The sequence below is a fragment of the Elgaria multicarinata genome, chromosome 4, assembly GCF_023053635.1.
Source record: "Elgaria multicarinata webbii isolate HBS135686 ecotype San Diego chromosome 4, rElgMul1.1.pri, whole genome shotgun sequence".
Taxonomy (NCBI): Eukaryota; Metazoa; Chordata; class Lepidosauria; order Squamata; family Anguidae; genus Elgaria; species Elgaria multicarinata.
This window is the reverse complement of record NC_086174.1, coordinates 75,357,565-75,370,783: the sequence shown is the minus strand read 5'-3', so window position 1 is coordinate 75,370,783 and position 13,219 is coordinate 75,357,565. Positions and strand designations below refer to the sequence as shown.

The window sequence follows — 13,219 nt, the reverse complement described above, 5'->3', positions numbered from 1 at the left end:
CCTTACTACAATACTAGCTTACAGTGCAATCCTATGAAGGTAATTGGCGGCCTCCGAAGTCAGAGGCTGCTGAGTATCCAATGCATGATCCTTCCATCCCACATTTTTACTACCAGGGCAATTTGGCCCATCTAGCTGCAGGGTGTACCAGAGGGAGAGAAGGAGACCAGGTTGCAAATAGAAAGCTGCATAATGAAGATTCTCGGTCTCCTTCCTTCCCCGCCCCCAGGACTGCCCCCCTTTCCCCTCCCTGCACTCCATTTATGAGTGCGGAGAGAGCTGCACCAGTTACAAGCCTTGGTTCTGGCCTCGGTTCCCAGAAACCAAAACCGACGCTGTCCAGGGGACATAGAAAGCATTATTAAGGGAGCAATCCTATTTCAATTTATTTTTCAACTAATATGACATTCACAACTACATTTTATTATTCAAATACAAACAGCAGAAAAAAACAACCCCCGACATAAAATATTTTTTGTGTAGCCAATTCCCATGAGGAAATAAATTTAAGAGGGATATTTGTGCCCATCTTTTAAGTAGCAGTTGAAACTACACACAAACAATACATGGAGTGAATCAACTCTTAAGTATTGGAACTCTTTGTTTCATCTACACACCCACCACAGATTTCTCACCTCAGGTAACATCAGAGCATCTTGTCTGATATCCTTTCGAGTATGTGTCAGGATAAGTGCCAAGACTTCTACTGTTTTACCAAGGCCCATCTCATCTGCCAATATTCCTCCAGGCCACTGAGGCCCAGCAACTGGGTGCTCACGGATAATGCTAAAGACGAAAGATTCATCCTAGTTAAGGACATGTTATGTATATGAATAATTTCTGAATACAAATTTAACTGAAGGAAAATTTCCCATTGCATTTTCTAAAGCAAACAAATTTTTAAATGTTAATGAATAAGAATAGATTACTATGGACAGTGTCCTATACTGCCCATGTGCTAGTGAGACTCACTGCTAACACAATGAGAAACTAGTGATTCCAGAAGCATCCGGAAAGAGCAGAAACACTTGTTTTCGGGGTGGGCCAAGTTGGTGGAGCTTTGCTGAACTTCTCAATCAAGAAATTAGCGTTTCTGGGGTTGATTTCAGAAATGCTAGTTCCTGTTGTGCTAGTGATCAGTTCCGTAGGCTCACCAGAACTAGTGGAGGCGCTGTGGCAGTACAGGATACTGCCCTCAGTCTAATATTTACAATTTATATAGAACAAAACCCATTATGAACTTGCTGCAGTCTTAGTACCTGCACACACTTTTAGAAGAGAAAGCAAATAACCTAACTAATCCATTATCAATTAAGAACAGAATTTCAAATAGAAAAAAGACATGTTTACATTGATACTCTTAATTCATTTAACAACTTTCTTCTTTCACTTCAGAAGTGTTTAAAAATAGTTACTTTGTGTTTAATTGTAGGAAAATGTCATTAAGGGTATTATCCAACTGTGTCACAGCACTAGCGCTAATGACGTTGGACTAGCATAAAACAACACCTGCGTAATGTAACTAGTGCTTGCTGAACACAACAGCAAAAAATCGCCCGTTTTTGCCACCAAAACTTGGCAGAAAACTCCTACTTTCTCTGTCACGCAAGCATTGGTTTACACTGGGGCAATGATATTACCTCTAGCGCTAGTACACCATTGAATACTACCCACAGAATCATTCTAAAGCATTTTCATAAAGAAACTACTGAGATGATATTTATAGCATTCACTGAAATTGCTTCAATTGTATGCTCTTTGACTATTATACTAAAAGTAATAATCCTTACCAGCCAGTAAAAGGATTATAGTAGAGTTTTAGTCCATCTAAAGTAATAAACTCTCTCCATAAGTAGTGAAGGGCATTTTCTATTGAGGGAAAGAACAAAACAGTGAGATTCATGCACATGCTGTTCATCTGATTTAAATTTAGACTCCATCTCCCCATCCCTTCAAAGTTGAAAATACAGGAACGTAAGATCTGAGGAATCCTGCTTCCCCATTCTGCAATCTTTTCTGTCTTTGTTTGGTTACAGAACAATGCCCCTTAGCTTCTAAAAGATATAATAAAGCCAGGCAGATAAAACAAGACTTTTACAGATACTGGAGCATTCAGTCAGACTGGATATCAACAGCTTAGTACTTTTATAATATTTTACATATATGAATCCTTAGAATAATCCTGTAAAGGATTATTAAGCCCGATGTTACAGAAAGAGGAGTTTGCAAGACAACTTCCCTAAGGCCACCTAGCGAGTTTATGGCCAAGGTGATATGAACCAGAGACTTTCTGGCTCACAATGTTTTTTCTTAGGTATTATGCTACATTAGGTCTATTTATTTATTTCCCCAAATCATCTTGCAAGGTAAATAACAGCAACAAATTATAGGGAAGCCATAGTAACTGACTCTCAGAAGTCCTGAGTAAGTTTCTCACATTGTCCACAAGAACAATTGTCCTAAGTGGAAGTTTTAGAGTACAGCATTAACTACTATTCAAAATATGGCAGCCAAGTTAGTCACCGGTACTCCTAGAGGTAACCATATTACACAAACTCTAAAATCACTTCACTGGCTGCCAATTAGTTTCTGGGTGAAGTGTTGGTTATTACCTTTAAAGCCCTACATGGTTTGGGTCCAAGCTACTTGCGGGATCGCCTTCTCTAGTACAATCCGCCCCACACACTCAGATCCTCTGGGAAGAATTTACTCCAGTCAGCAAAAACTAGGCTGACAGCCATTACCCAGAGGACCTTCTCTTCTGCCACTCCAAGACTGTGGAATGGCCTGCCAGGAGAGAATCATCAACAAGTCTTTTCGAATTCAAGAAGGCTATAAAGGCTGATCTCTTCCGGCAGGCCTACCCAGATGAATTTTAAGATGTTTGACTGTTATTTTAATATTGTATCAGTTTTATATGTTTTTAATCAGTTTTATGTATTTTATAGTATTTGCATCTAATATTGTTCCCTGCCTTGATTCAGAGGGAGAGGCGGGTAAGAAATAATTATCATCATCATCATCATCATCATCCAGATGGAATAATCTGAGATGGATTCAGGTTATAGCCACTTTCTGCCTACTGTGTCAAGCAAATAAGCATTAACTAGAAAAGAAATTGTCAGTATGAATAAATTTATTGGGGGATGGTGGAAATGGAATTTCCTTGAAGGGTATTCCATTCATAATAAACTACCTCTGGACAAAGCAATGCACATGGCAAAGTTTATATTAGTAGAACACCAGATACAATACAAACAAACAAAAACAACATCTTAACCCATATGGGTTTCCATGTTATATATAACCTGAACGGGCATGCTTGCATGGGCAACACTGACATGTCACAGATCTGTGGTACAGAAATTGGAGCTGTACCCAATGGTGGCTTTGCTTTAGCAGGAAGCAGTTCTGCTCACACAAGGCAGGGGACCATTTTATTTAGCATTTCCCCCCTGTCTTTACAGTGCGGTCCTCTATACTAGTGGTCTTCAACTGGTCCAGGCCCAACACCCACCTTGGAGATCCAGGACAAATAGGAGGAAGTACTTTTTCACACAGCACATAGTTAAATTATGGAACTCACTACCACAAGATGTAGTGATGGCCACCAATTTGGATGGCTTTAAAAGGGGGTTGGATAAATTCCTGGAGGTGAAGGCTATCAACGGCTACTAGCCCTGATGGTTGTGTTCTATACAGCACCATGTACATTGATGGTGCTATATAAATAAATAATAATAATAATAATAATAATCTCCAGTATTTGAGGCAGTAAGCCTGTGTGCACCAGTTGCTGGGGAACATGGGTGGGACGGTGCTGCTGCACCATGTCTTGCTTTGTTGGTCCCTGGCCAATGACTGGTTGGCCACTATGTGAAGAGTGCTGGACTAGATGGACCCTTGGTCTGATCCAGCATGGCACTTCTTATGTTCTTATGTTAACCTTCAACATGGGACCCACTTTCACAATTGCCCAACATGGTGGCAACAGCTTTGCCTTGACCCATCTGGACAGATCTCATGACCCACCAGTTGAAGACCACTGCTCTATACAACTACTTAGAAGTAAGTCCCATTGCATTCAATAGGACTTATTTTAAGTTAAGTACATATAGGACTGCAACCTTAGTAAAATTTAAACTGGACATATGAATGAGGGTTTTATATATAAGCATTTTTGTATAAACATTTTTATATGAACATTTTATATATATGATCCAGAGGAAGCAAACTGGGAGTTTTATTTGAAAGTAGTGGAAGAGGTCGCTTGATGTTTTGGCTTCTGTTTGCTTGTTTCACCGCCACCATCACCACCACCACCCCGCCTCTAGCTGCTGCCGTGTGCTCTCACACATGTTCCTGGTGGGATGGGCCACTGCTGGAAACAAGGTGTTGGACTAAGCTGACCTCTACACTTTCATTATTGCTAAAAAGCAGCAGTTGGGGACTGTTAGTCTAATGTGCAAAACTGATCATTCCATTTGTTGATATTCCTGAAGTTTTCTTACCATCTTAGCAGGAAAAAAAAAGTTACTTGCAACTTCCCTCTAACAAATGCATCATCATAAAGTTCTACTAATAGCATTACGAACAGGATATATTCTGAGATTTTGCCCATTTCCAGATACTTGCCATTGGTAGGTATATTTCTGAAATTCTCACGTTGCAACATCCAGTTTACAGCATCACTTTGATATGGCCTCAGCACAGGAATCAACGCAGAATGCTGTACATTCTCCTTCAAAAACTGTATCTCTTTCTGGTGTGTGTGCCTCACATAGTCATAAAGTTCTTCAATATTCTGCCGCTCTATATCCCTGTCAGATTCCTCATCTTCTTCCAGAATATCTTTAAAAATGACATTAATTCACTATCAAAAGCAACTGTAATACCTTTAATGTATCATAACTACAAAAAGTGAAATAAATGGATAAAAAGAGTACCTTATGTACTAAAGAGGATTAATCCAGTGCAACATTGCTCTAAGCATATTTACAATATTAACTAGCTTTTTTCGTGAGGTGGGGGAGAGAAGAGAACTTAATTCTTTCAAAACGCAAACACCTCATAAAAAGTGTGACAAAAATATATTGGTGGGAAATGGCTACAATTGATATGATGCAACTGTAATACTTAAAAATAGTATTGGGCAAACGGTTATACATTTTATTGCATCATTAAAAACAACAACTTGTGGTACTAACATGAGTTCACCCCTTATTATTTCTGCAAGAATTATGATTTTACAGCACCAACTACATAAAAAGTTAGTATCCTTCATTTAGCTCTTCCACCGTCTAATCTGGGAACTGTTTGCTCACCACCTTTTAGAATTCTTTGTGTGTGTCTACACGGGTGCAGATGGGGTGACCTTGAAGGCATTATTTACTTGGACTTCAAAAATGCTTTTGACAATGTCCTTCACCCCAAGTTCGCAAGTTTAGCAGCCCCAGGATAAAGAGATCAAGTCCTCCTATGAATTAGTCACTAGTTAAAGAAAAGGGGGCAGAGGATTTTTAGTTGCCTTTTTGTCATGATTGAGTGCTTCTTAGAAGATTCTGGCAGAACAATGTTGGCAAGAGAATGGTGGACTAGATAGACCCTTGGTCTGATCCACCAGGACTCTTTTATGCATGTCTGTTCTGAAATACATGTCCACCCTTAGCCCTAACCATCAACACAAATGTGTCATTCCTGCGAGCCATCAAAATGTAGTAACAGTATGTTGCTCCTGTTTTTCAATCTATAATAATTAAAAAGAATCATCCAGACACAAAGAGCCAGTTCCCGTGGAACATTGGAGGGTTGTTTGCCCATCCAACAAGCCATGCCGCCAAGTTTCAGACAACATAAAAGCTGTGCTTTGGCAATGATTATTCAAATCATGCCCCTCATGGGTACATACTTTATTTAAATAAGCCACAGTGGCATATTTGGATTGTATGAACCTCGTCAAAGTTTACAGCTAATGGCTACTATCTATCAGCCTGGGCAAAAGAAAGAAAGAAATTAAATGAACTGGTATGAAGTTATAGGCTTGCTTGATGCCATTAGCTATTATCTAAAGTATGTACAACTGTGGATACCAAAGTTCATGTTTACAAGCCAAGTTTAAAAGAATACACAATCTGTCAATCCAGGCAATTATGCTTTTGTAAAGCTAATACAAAATTTAAAAACTTATTTGGTTCACACCACCGTTCTTGTGCTTGGTGAACAGTGAAGGTCATACATTGTTCTGTGCATAATGTTAGAATTAACATGGTAATTTAATCAGCTTATGATGTACAAATACTTTTCCAGCAGCTGTAATGAAGAAAATCTAGTTGCATCCTTCAACAGCTAACCACTTCCTTCCATCAGCCACAATGTATGAGGTAAGGAAAAGGAGGCTGGAATGGTAATGAGCAGGGGTAGGGCTGAGCAGCAGGGAAAGAGGTGAACAGGGAAGAGACTGAGTGAGGAATCAGGAGTTAACCGAGGATAGAAGGGAAGGAGCAAAGGATTTTTCTTCCTCCTCACCTGCCATTCTATGCAGACCTCTGCTGGTAATAATATGCAACAAATTTATTAAGCCACTATATGGTTAATACTCAATTACTTTTTTCCGCCTAACAAGCAAATTTGCACAGACGTGCTTGCATCTGCATTAGTGGTAAAGTAGCTTGGGAATTATTTCATGTATCACAAACCATAGAAGTAAATACATTAAGACCCTGTTCAGTTTATTTATTTTATTTATTTAAGGATTTTTATGCCGCCATTCAGCCAAAAAAGGCTCTCATGGCGGCTTACAAAAGTATTTCTTGACAGTCCCTGCCCACAGGCTTACAATCTAAAAGACATGACACAAAAGGAAAGGGGATTGGGAGGGAGGAGGAGGAGGGGGAAAAGGAAAGCAAACTCAGGCACTACAATCTTAGTTGGAAAGTTCAGCAGTTACAGGTGACAGCAGGAGGGAGGGGGCTCTCAGCTGGAGCTGGACCCAGGCACGGTGGAGAGGTGCCTGCCTGCTGCTTCCTCCCTCACTGTTGGCCTCTGCAGAGACAGTTGGTAACAGTAGGGAGGGGGCTCTCAGCTGGAGCTGGACCCAGGCCCGGTGGAGAGGTGCCTGGCTGCTGCTTCCTCCCTCACTGATGGCCTCTGCAGTGTCAGTTGGTAGCAGGAGGGAGGGGGCTCTCAGCTGGAGCTGGACCCAGGCCCGGTGGAGAGGTGCCCGGCTGCTGCTTCCTCCCTCACTGGTGGCCTCTGCAGTGTCAGTTGACAGCAGGAGGGAGGGGGCTCTCAGCTGGAGCTGGACCCAGGCACGGTGGAGAGGTGCCTGGCTGCTGCTTCCTCCCTCACTGGTGGCCTCTGCAGACACGCTAAGCCACGATGGCTGAGCATTTTGAGCCAAACATTCTTAGTGTGTTGTGTGAACCATGACTTAGCATGTTGTGGGAACCATTCCTAACCACGGTGGCTATATAACCATGGTTTAAACACATTCACTAAGCATTTCCTGCAAAAAGGTGCAATCCTATGCCCAGTTACCCGAGAGTAAGCCCCAGTGAATGCAATGGGACTTACTTCTGAGTATATATGTATAGGACTGCCGTAATAACTTGCAAAAATGCATGAAATAGAGTGTTTAAAGGGGACTGGCAACAATGGTCCAAGAACGAACTTGGGCACAAAGATACGTCCAATGAACAGCACAGGCACTGCCTAGATTCACAACTGAGCAATAGTGCAGAACGTCTTCGACACATTTCCTCAGAATTTTGGACAAACAATAAGTTTACCTGGAATTATGAAGTGGTAGAATTTTTCCATCAATTTCTGAAGAAGCTGATTGGCCTTTTTTATTCTGCCACCACCATCACTAAGGAATTCTAGTTTGCTTAAGCCAGCTTCAAGAAGATATATGCCAACCTGTGAATTAAATTTTCAGGGAAATAAAATTTAGATTCATTTTAGAATATGAAACAAAAGGAGGAAATTGTACAAATAAGAGTATAAACTTACAGTTAAATTATTAGGTAACACCTTTTGGAAATTTGGGGCACAAATGATGTGGGAAATCCATAATTAGATTACCCAGCATATATATTTATACTTAAACACACCCATGGATCAGAGCAGTAATGTCTTTATACTCTCCCATATTTAAAATGCTCTTTATACTCTCCCATATTGTGCTTTTTATACTGTATTTTGTATTTGTGCTTTTAACCTGTTGGTTGTTTTATTATGGTTTTAATTTTTGTGAACCGCCCAGAGAGCTTCGGCTATTGGGCGGTATAGAAATGTAATAAATAAATAAATAAATAAAAACAGGTTGAAGGGTTTGGTGGAAGAGCTTTTCACAGAGGAAATAGCTAACTGCACCATTAGAACGTTCTGTTTACAAAGCTTTTTCACCAAATCACCAAACTGTGATTTGGTGCAAAACTTCTTAGTTATTAGCTTAATTTTTAATATCTGTATCCCACCTTTCCAGTTCAGAACTAAGGTGACTAATAATCACTTTAAAAGCAAATTAAAGCTATGATTAAATAATAAATCATAAGGTTAAATAATAAAGCATAAGCTATTTCTGGGTAGAGAGTATAAAACTTTACAGAGCAAGCAAAAAGAATCTGAACACCAGATTCCAACCCCATCAGGAGGTGGGATCTAGAAGGTTTCCTTTACCTCTTAATTACAGAAGAAAGAACATATGAAAGAAGGCATGGCCTAGGGTATGTTGCACCTTAGGCATGCTGCTTATCGAACATCACAAGCACTTGGGTTTGTGCCCATAAGCTAGTAAGCAGAAAGAGTAACTGAGTGAACTCTAGTATTCTGAAACGTAACTGTGATGTCCTATTCATGCAAATCCCCGGGTGTGTACTGTCTACACTCAGTGGACAGAGTCTATCAGATGAGTAGACTACAACCTTCTGCATTCTGGGATATGCTTAGCTATATCAACTTAATAAAAACTACCTATTTATTTATATATTTATTTATTTATTTTATACCGCTCCCATAGCCAGGGCTCTCTGGTCAGTTTACAGAAAACATTAGTAACACAGGTAATTAAAATAATAATGACCAATAAGTTACCATAGGCCACAAATGGTATGCATATTTACTTAGGAGTATGCCCCCAATAAATTATATGGGACGTGTTTTCTGAGTGAACATGCATAAGGTTGCAGTGTTAATGTGGATAGAGGTAATTTCTCTGAAAACACGGGAGGAGTACTCCTTAGCATATTACAGCAATGCCCGGGGATGGAACAGAGAGCTGCCCACAGATACCAAAGGAGAAAGTAAAATAAAATTAATGTTGCTGTGATTGGGAATAGGTGCCCCCCCACCAAAAATGCAAAAGATAGCAGCAAAGTACCCTCTCTAACCCAGTTCTTTCTTTTAAAGTGTAAAACATACAAAAATAACCCTGCTGATACAAACTCCAAAGCAAAGGCAAACTGTGGGTTGGAAAGAACTGTTGCTGAGCAAGAGTGGCTGGCAACAGCCCTGCAGTATAGTTCACACTGAATACCGCAAGTCTGAGCGGTTTACAACAACCATGCAGTAATTTCCAGAAGTATTAGACACTTACTGTAGGTTGGGCTGAAGCTGAGGGAGTAGCTTACAACATCCCTGCCATATTATCCATGGCTTTTATCTACATACTGCAGGTTGAGCTGAGAGAGTGCACAATGACCCTGCAATATAGTTCAGTGTTATAGCCCTACTGTAAGTAGGAGGACTATATTGAGAGTAGCTTACAGCAACCCTGCAATGTAGTCCACTGTTAATATTGCAGGTCAGAGGTGGGACTACATAAATGACCCCCTCAGACCTCCTCCTAGGCCAGGCCAAGCACTTAATTTCACAGAGAAGCCTCATGCTCCATTGACTTGCATATAGATCACTTTCTGAATGTTCAAAAATTAAAATAAAGTTTGCACATGAAGACAGACCCACGTTGGAGCAAAAGCTTCCATCTTCGATGCAAACTTATTTCCCTCACCAAAACACTTCATCCATAGGCGCAGGTAACCCACACTTGCAATCTGTTGCACAACCCAACTTGTATGTTCTTAATTCCAAGTACAAAAGTAATGGTTGATTCATGTACCTTTAAACATTGAGCATCTCCAGGTCTTTGATACAATATAATGACTTTTTTCTTTTGCAGCCACATCAAATCTTCTAAGATTTCATTACTTAAAGATGATTCAACCAACATCTCTTCTTCATAATTGCTCAGTAATGAATCTTCTTGCTCATCCACCTTCTTAGTGTTTTTTGTGTGAACAAAGATACGTAGCTGATCATTAAATTCTGCTCTCATCAAGGTGAAACCCCTTTTATGGATATTCTCAGTTACAAGTTGTTCAGGAAGAAGGTGAAGAACAAACTCTCCAAGCAAAGCTTTCCAGGAATGATCAGAACAATAAGGAAGTATCATGATATTTATCTGTATAGATATAGAAGGCAAGAGATAGCAAGAATCTTCTGCTTCGTCTATAACTGTTGAGAAGTTCTGGGATTTTAGTTTGTTTCCTTTGTGAGACAAATCTTCATCCATGCTATCATCATTTATAACAATAAATGCTGTAGAAGATGAGCTTGTACCTGCAACAGGGTGGTCTTCATCTACTGCATCTAAATCTATCACCTCATTTTTCCGGTCATCATGCATATTCCAGCAGAGCTGCTTCTTTTTCTCCTCATTCATCCTCAGCGGAGGAGCTTGCTTCCGGCGGTTACTCATTTTGATGTTTCACTAGTGTTGTCTCTAATAACTGTAACAGAGCCTGATATCAGTCTGCTTATATTCCTGAATGCATCATTACGTTTTAATTTACTAAGAACCTGAAAGATTACTCAAATGTCTTGTTCAAATGCAAACAACAAACAATATGTCACTGTTTATTAGACTCATTACATCTAAACCAGGCCTTTGAGTAATTTTTCAGATTCTTAGTAAGAATTTGATAAACCATGGAATGGGTGGTGTTATACTATCTACCCTAACCTCCCCCTTTCTCTCATATGCTATGATAGAACACTTCCGGGATTTGTCAAGCCAGTTTCCAGTTACATTTGAATCAGGGTACTGTGGTTTAATCTCTCACTACAAATAGTTTCATATCCTGGTTTGTAAAGAGATTAAACCACAGCTCCCCTGTTTGGATGCAACAAACCCTGGAAGTGTTATTTTATGGTGCAAGAGAGAAAATAGGAGTGAGAGTAAAGGCACAACACTCATTCTCAGTCTAATAAACCATGCATTATTAGCCCAGGATTGCTATGTATAAACCATGTGAAATAGGTATTTCTAGCAGCCTCCCAAGAAAATATATGAAACATGATTAGATAGTAATATGTTAAGATGTTATTGACTAAACAGGAACTAAGTATTTCTCTTTTTCACCTACAATCTAAACTCCCTAGCACTTTTCCTTAGGAACCTAGGAAGCTGCCTTATATGGAGTCAGACCATCTACCTCAGCTCTCCAGGGTTTCAGGCAGGATTCTTTCCTTGCTCTACCTGCAGAAGCTAGGAATCGAACCTGGGACCTTCTCGCAGTTCAGCAAACACTCCCTCTCAGTTTAACCCATTCTGCCATCTACTGATGTAAGGAGTAAATAGGAATGGATCAACTCACAGGATTCTTCTTCTAGCAAAACAATAAGGCTCAGATGCTTCATAAGGCAACAGAAAACTAGGATAATATGGGGCTTTTTTGCTGATCCCAAGCAGTCCATCCTCCCCCATCTGAATTTGGTCCTGAAAGGCCAAGGAAAAGTGTGGGTGTATAGAGTTGTAAGCAAGCACAATTTCTGACACTGCACATCACCATCACTGATTGCAAGGCTCAATGGCCTGTATTTGAACAGTTAATAATATTCATGTTAGGATAGAAACCCAAATGTGACACTTACTCCATTGCAAGTTTTGCTCCAGCCACAAGAAATTTACAGGATGCATAAACAGCACAGTCCTATGAATATCTTCTCATAAGTAAGTCCCACCAAGTTTAATGGTACTTAGTCCCAGGTAAGTGTGTACAGGATTGCAGCCAAAGTCACTTAATTCTATTTTAGTGTATAACTGTAACTTGCAAAATTTCTGCTCATCATGACTCACTGACAGCCTCTAAAGGTAAGCAATCTAATGTAATCAAGTAACTAAACAAAATGCTCATGTGTCTCAATCCTAAGAGGTTTAAAGAGACAGGATTCCAATCATCATCAAGTTATCATGCGGCCATTAAAGATCAGCCTGAGAAAGTTGTTTGCATAGGATTAGTTACTGGGTAACAACTTCAAAAAAAATCCATCTGCTACCTGAAAAGCCTCTAGCTTATTAAGTTTATGCATCATTCAATGATTGCCTTTCATCATTTTATATTCCAGTATACTCTCCATACCTTAAAGCTATATATTCTGGGGCTGATCTGTCACTCTAAAAACATTTACGATTGCACCCTTAATCTATCTCAGCTGACATGAGCAAGAAGTCTAAGAGGACCACCTAATACAAAGTCCTTGCCAGTTAATGCCTATTAAATTATATTATTGTATTTAGAACAGGAATAGATGAGAGATGCAAGAAGGGCCGATATTTTCCCCCTCTTCTCATTGAACGCTCATATACGAAATCAGGAATGTTAACTTTGGGGTGGGGGCGTTACCTGAAAGCCGTAGTTGTTCCAAATAAAGTAAAATAAGCCCACCACTGTTCTGGTTGCTGTTTCTTTAGAGAATTAAATGTGGAATCCCAGGCAAAGTAGACGAGAGGCGAGGGGAAGGGCCGAAATACAAGACCAGGAGGGGAATTATGAGGCTAATATAAAATCACGGAACTCAGCAGGAGCCTGGGATCCCCAAGAAGGAGGCCCTGCTGCATTCAGGCCCACGGAGCAGCAGTGTGTCATGTGCGTGTGCATTAGCAGGGCGAAAGAGCCGGTGTGTGAGTGTGTGTGTCAAAATAACGTCGGCTTCCCTTCTGCTCCGTCCTCTAGACTCTCCTCAGGATGAGACGTACCTGAGGGTGGGAATCAGCTTCTGCGGGCTCCTCGCGTTGCTTTCGGGATGCCTCGGGGCCCCGGTGGGGAGAGCAGCAGCAGCAGCAACCAACCCTCGGTCTCGAAGCTGCCTAGCAACCATCCTTGAACCAGGAAGGGGAAAGGGGGGGGAACGACGGCAACGACAACAAAACGCCACTCAA

The 13,219-nt window shown here is 40.4% G+C and overlaps 1 protein-coding gene across 2 annotated transcripts in view; it reads right to left on the bottom strand.

Moving 5' to 3' along the window:
* Positions 1–13,219, bottom strand: part of SHPRH (SNF2 histone linker PHD RING helicase) — a 55,028-nt gene extending 41,809 nt beyond the window's left edge. For both annotated transcript variants that reach the window (XM_063124576.1, XM_063124577.1), the window contains exons 1-6: positions 13,037–13,219; positions 10,118–10,787; positions 7,788–7,917; positions 4,636–4,851; positions 1,791–1,869; positions 636–786 (exon numbers count right to left, since the gene is read on the bottom strand). In XM_063124576.1, the coding sequence (XP_062980646.1) occupies positions 636–786; positions 1,791–1,869; positions 4,636–4,851; positions 7,788–7,917; positions 10,118–10,756 (1,215 nt within the window). In that variant the 5' untranslated portion in view covers positions 10,757–10,787; positions 13,037–13,219. The remainder of the gene's footprint in view (positions 1–635; positions 787–1,790; positions 1,870–4,635; positions 4,852–7,787; positions 7,918–10,117; positions 10,788–13,036) is intronic.